Source organism: Phascolarctos cinereus, unplaced genomic scaffold (genome assembly GCF_003287225.1).
Source record: "Phascolarctos cinereus isolate Bilbo 61053 unplaced genomic scaffold, phaCin_HiC Scaffold_7;HRSCAF=346, whole genome shotgun sequence".
In the NCBI taxonomy this organism is placed as follows: domain Eukaryota; kingdom Metazoa; phylum Chordata; class Mammalia; order Diprotodontia; family Phascolarctidae; genus Phascolarctos; species Phascolarctos cinereus.
The window spans coordinates 146,420,261-146,426,181 of record NW_027556180.1 but is presented as its reverse complement, the minus strand read 5'-3'; the positions used below and the strand labels follow the sequence as shown (position 1 = coordinate 146,426,181).

The 5,921-nt window shown below is 48.8% G+C and overlaps 1 protein-coding gene across 1 annotated transcript; it reads left to right on the top strand.

Moving 5' to 3' along the window:
- The first annotated feature begins 2,577 nt into the window (after nt 1–2,577).
- SOX21 (SRY-box transcription factor 21) lies at nt 2,578–5,395 on the top strand. Its single transcript, XM_078147254.1, has one exon. It carries the CDS (start codon nt 3,688–3,690, stop codon nt 4,513–4,515), a length of 828 nt encoding a protein of 275 aa, XP_078003380.1. The 5' UTR covers nt 2,578–3,687; the 3' UTR covers nt 4,516–5,395.
- The last annotated feature ends 526 nt before the right edge of the window (nt 5,396–5,921 follow it).

The following is a 5,921-nucleotide window of genomic DNA, read 5'->3' as shown; positions in this document are numbered from 1 at the left end:
TATAGTTGTATATATAGTATACATACAGTGAATATAAACATTCCTTCTTTTTACTGTAATAAATTAAAGGAGATTTCCTCATTTAAATTGGAAGGCCATATAAAAGTGGTTTTCATTCATCATGACAATTATTAACTAACCTTAATCACATTTTAAACTTGAAACATAAGATTTTCATATTTAACCTTAATTAATATTCACTGAATAACAGTCTTTCATACAGTTGCAATTATGTATATGCAGGCTCCCTATGTGACAGTATAATAATTTTGCCTCAGACTTCCTTTAAATGAGTTAATTTAAAAAGAGTATGTCTAATACCTTAGTCTGTATAATTACACTTGTTGGGTGTCTTAATGTCACTCCACCCAGAATCTGTGAATGACAGAGAGCATTTTAAAACATTCTTCAGAAAGTAGGTCTTTTAAAAAAAACCAATCCAATAACTTTACCAATACATAATTGATGCAAATCAAATATTGTAAAAATATATAATTAAACATATGACTTTTAAAGAATGAATAAATACCCTTATCAGTCTTTCCTGACATCCTTCCCTAAATTCACCAGGAAAGAAGTAAATGGACAGTTCAAAATCAAGGCAACTATTCTAATCCCCTTCTTTGAAATTAGTTCAGAAACAAGTCCAACTTTAAATCAATCTGAACAATACATCTAGGTTTTATTTAAGTGTGTAATCATAACGAAGAAATATTTTGTATACAACATAAATCTTATGGCAACAAATTAAAGAGTTAACAGTTTATAGGAGTTCCTTCTTCCACATACCACAGAGTTGGGTCAAAACCGATATGCCAAGGAAACAAGGCAAGCAAGTTCTCCCTGACTGACAGGCCAACTTGTTAACAAAGCTCCCAAACAGATCGAGTTATAAGTATGCAGCAGCATACCAAGAAGTGAAGAAAATATGCAAACAAAAACAGGCTGCTTGATTTTTTTTATCTTGTCACTGATCAAGGAAAAAGTGGAAAAGCTTCTAAGGCACAGTGTTGTTTAACAATCCAGAAACTTCTAGCAAAGTGATTTGTTTTATGTCCCCTCCCCCCCCACCCCCAGGTACACGTAACACTGTCCTACTTCTACCTTAGTATTGATTTCTGTTCACAGCCTACCAGTGCATTTACATTAGTTATTGCAAGTCTGCTATGTGCTTTTAAAACTAGCACATGGCCCCAAAGACTTGGTTTTAAACCTAACAAACACGGATTTATGAAGAAGTGATTATGGTGAGCATAGGATGCCTCCTTCCAGCCTGGGCTGGTTTGTTGAAGAAAGTGTTGCCAAGAGCACTCATTGCTTTAGCAGGTATTTTTCACACCAATAACCCTGACTGGGAGCATCATAAGTGGAAGCAAATGGGAGAAGCATCTGCAGACATTAACAACTGGATTACCTAAGGAGAACGATGATTTTCTTGCTTGGGGGAAAATATTTTCAAGGGAACCAAGCATCTCTTGATTTCTCTGTCCTAACCCTCCTCCCAAATGGTTCCTTAGTCTCTCAATTCTTGATCGCCTTCCTCTTCCTTCTGGTAGGGGCAGCAGCAGCCTCAAGGATTGTAAGAACCGGAGGCTTCCCCGGCCAGCTCCCCAGCCAGGCAGGATTGACACCAGTTGTGGTGAAAGAAAAGTAGTGCGCAGACTCGTTGCCGAGCTCAAATCCCTCCACTCCCTCAAACCTGCTCTCAAGTGAAAAGCTTGACTGGGGAAGGGGGAGAAAAGGGGGAGGGGAGGACAGCGTGTGCGAGGAAGAGGGAATCCTGTTTAATTCAAAGTCCTGGGGGCGGGGGGGGCTCCTCTAGTCCCGCCTCCCTCCCTGTCACCAAGCTCTGGGCTCCACCTCCTCCGCATGCACACAGATATACACACACTCACCCACACAACTGTACATGCAAACATATAGCAAGCTCAATGCACATACGCACGCGGAGCTCAGTACTTACCTGAAATCTTTTCAGTTTGTTCCAGCGGGCCGTGGGGACCGGGAATAGGGACAACCTAAAAGGAGAAGCTGCTGAACAGACTTCAGAGGGGGGCGGGGGGGACGGGTGGGGGAGGGGAATCCCCAGTGCGGACTTTATAACTGAGGTGGTTGAGTGTTTTAATTAAGTCCCCTCCACCACCAGCCTCCTCCCCTCCCCTCCACTGCTCTCAGGCCGGAGAGATAGAGAGACTTCGCCAGGGCGCGCGCGCACTCTCTCACCCAGACGCGCACACACACACAGACACGCACGGAGAAGAGCTACCGGGAGTAAAGCTGCTTCGGCGGCGCCGGCGCAGAGGTGGAGGGAAAACTTGGGTGAAGTTAGTTGTTGCAAGTCCCCGGCAAGGCAGCAGGAGAGAGGAAAAAGGAGGAACTCCAAGCTTGGATTCCTTGGGACTGGGCGCCGCGCCCTGCTTCAGGACAACTGCGGGAGCCCGGGAGTTGTTCGTGTTTCCAAGGCGAGGAGCAGAAGCAACGAGGAGAGAAACCGTGAAACCCCAGCCTCGTATTGGAAGTGGGGCGCGGGGCCTGGGGCGGGGGGGGCGGGGAGTCGAGAAGGTGAGAGAGTGAGAGTGGAACGGAGGGGGACTGATTGCAACTTCTCACCTCCAGGAAGCGAAGCAACCTAGCCAGAATGTCCGGAGAGAAAGTAAGCAGAGGCGCCTTTCCCAAAGAAGAGAATTTGCTGTGAGATCCCACCAAAAAGCGATCCCCAGACCCCAGCCTGAGTCTCTCTTCTTCCTCTCTTCCTCTTCCTCACTCCCATCCCATCCCATCCCATACACTCAGGAGACAGAAAGAGGCAGCAGCTGCCGCGGCAGTGCGCTGGGGGGGGTGAAAGCGGACAGCTCCCTCCGCTTTCCAGCCTGCCTGCCCTGGGACTGTTCAAAATTTCGGGTTCTTTTTTGGCCATCCCGTGCCCTAGGAGAGGACCGCCCGTGAGTATTTTGTTTTTAATTTGTATACTTATTGCTGAGATCTGCCTTGAAGTGGCGAGCCAAGACTTAGCTGGGCTGCCCTTGACATCCACCCACCCACACCGCACCCCCCCAACATCCCCATCTGCTGCTGTCAAATGAGAAAACCAACGAGAAAGACCCCAACACTTCCGAAGCAGAAAGATCCTCTTTGGCACTTAACTGTTCTCAGCCGCCGGGATTCACACTGAACTTTGTGAAGACTCTAGGGCGCAACTTTCGTCGCTGGTTTAAACAAGAAAGAAAAGATTAAAGAAGAAAAAAAAATCAGTGCCCAACGGCGGGCACCGGCGAAAAAGGAAGAAAAACGACGAGCGACAGCAAAACGAAAGTTGCACTACTCCGGGGTGGGGGACTATCTGATAAGTTATCATTCCCAGGAGGATACATTCCTAGCAGCTTGGTCCAGAGTCAGGGGGACCGCTGGGGCTGTGGAGCAGTGTCTCTGGTCTGGGACCCCTCTTCCCACTGCTTCTCCCCTCCTTCTCCTCCCTCACTCGGGAGTCACCGGCCCCAGAAGGTCAGCGAAGTTTCCCGCTGCTACAGTGCCTGGACTGGTTTCCCTCGAGCAGCCAACATTGATTTTCTCCGGGCCGAGGGCGGAGGCGGAGGGGGCCAGGGACCCGGCGGCGGCGGCGGCGGCGGCGGCAGCAGCCGGCAGTGCGGGGGGGCCAGCTGCGGGCTGCAGCCGCTGCAGGCGGAGAGCATGTCCAAGCCGGTGGACCACGTCAAGCGGCCCATGAACGCCTTCATGGTGTGGTCCCGGGCCCAGCGACGCAAAATGGCCCAGGAGAACCCCAAGATGCACAACTCGGAGATCAGCAAGCGACTGGGGGCCGAGTGGAAATTGCTCACTGAGTCGGAGAAGCGACCCTTCATAGATGAGGCGAAGCGCCTGCGGGCCATGCACATGAAGGAGCATCCTGACTACAAGTACAGACCGCGCAGGAAGCCGAAGACCCTGCTCAAGAAGGACAAGTTCGCCTTCCCCGTGCCCTACGGCCTGGGTGGCGTGGGGGACCCTGAGCACCACGGACTGAAGGCGGGGGGCGGGCTGCACGGGGCCGCCGGGGGCGGGCTGGTGCCCGAGTCGCTGCTCGCCAACCCGGAGAAAGCTGCGGCCGCCGCTGCCGCCGCAGCCGCGCGCGTTTTCTTTCCGCAGTCTGCAGCTGCGGCCGCCGCCGCCGCTGCTGCCGCGGCCAGCAGCCCCTACTCTCTGCTGGACCTGGGCTCTAAAATGGCAGAGATCTCCTCGTCCTCCTCGGGGCTCCCCTACGCGTCCTCGCTGGGCTACCCGACGGCCGGGGCCGGTGCCTTCCACGGGGCTGCCGCCGCAGCTGCAGCCGCTGCCGCCGCCGCCGGGGGGCACACGCACTCGCACCCCAGCCCCGGCAACCCGAGCTACATGATACCGTGCAACTGCAGCGCCTGGCCGAGCCCGGGACTCCAGCCGCCCCTTGCCTATATCCTGTTGCCTGGCATGGGCAAACCTCAGCTAGACCCTTACCCTGCAGCCTACGCCGCAGCGTTATGACCCAGCGCGGGGTGCAGCAGCAGCAGCAGCTACAACCGTGTGTAAATATCTGTACAAATAGGGGGTGGCTTTAATAATGAGGTCTCAGCTATACAGCCGCGCATGTACATATGTATAGGTATGAGCTATATGTCCTCCTCCCCTTTCCTCCTTATTGTGATTGTCTGTATATATCCGTATATAATATGTATAGGTACCCGAGTCAAAGACGAAAGTGATGAGCGAGTGTGAAATGTGTATGAGCGTGTGTATGGTTGTTTGTTTACAAGATCATTTCAGATCGTCACTTCTACCGCAAACTTTCCTTGAGGGGCGGTTGTTTTCCGAACATCAGTGGTGCCTGCTATGCACTTCTGTACCTGTTGCGTTTTGCCCATTAGGGTTGAGAAAAAAAGTCTTTAAAAGTTGGTTTTCCTTTGTTGTTTTTTTCTTTCCTATTCTCTTCCTTTCTTGCTCAATATTGCATGCATTCTATTCAAGTTTCCACCCGAAATTGCTTTCTGACCAGCTTCGGAAAGCTGATTTGTTACTTGTTTCATGGAGCTGTGTTGCTCTGGTCTACTTTGTTTCCCTGTCTGTACTCTGCAAATGTCCTTCTCCCCCTCTCCCCACCCCCCAACAAGCAGAACACCCAAACAAGATCCATTCTTGACAGGTGATGGACACAAATCTGGCATTTGTATATGAAATGATCGCTGTTTCCTTTGTTTACCATGTCCTATGCAAATTGGAACAGGAAACACAGAAAAAGAACTAGTATGTAAGGTAGAGGGTCGTCAATTGGATCTTTGGTTTTTTTGTTTGTTTTTGTTTTGTGTTTTTGTGTTTTTAACATACTGTAAGACTTCAGTTCACTTTTTTGGACTCCAGTCACAACTTAAATGGGTGGGTGGGAAGGGGGGGACGGCTCCTATTTTTCCATTACCATTAAGTTTCAATTTAAGACTGTAAATTTGTACATGTCAGTGGAAACGTTAGGTCATCGATCGAAAATGTGTTATTTACGTTGTCCTAAATTTGAGTCAGTTTTAGACTCCAACATTTTGATCGAATTTCAAAGTCAATTTTTTAAAAATTGCGGAGCCACTTCAGGATCGCAATTTGATGTAAGGTTAAATCAGACTTTTTGTCTGAGTGATAATTATATATTTATTATTTAGCAAAACTGAAAAATAGCATTGTTTTGACAGATGTCTATTCTAATTTTCAAATAGCCTTTATCTGCCAAATTTGAAGTGTTTCAATGTGCTTTGGAGTTCCCTACCTGATTAGCTTATTTTTAGAGCACCAGCAATTCAGTTGCAGATGATGATAAAACACATTTTAGAGAAGAACCTTCCTCAATTATAGTTTTTTGTTTACTTTTGTAATGTGTATATTTTGACTGTTTGTGAATGAAGCTGGCT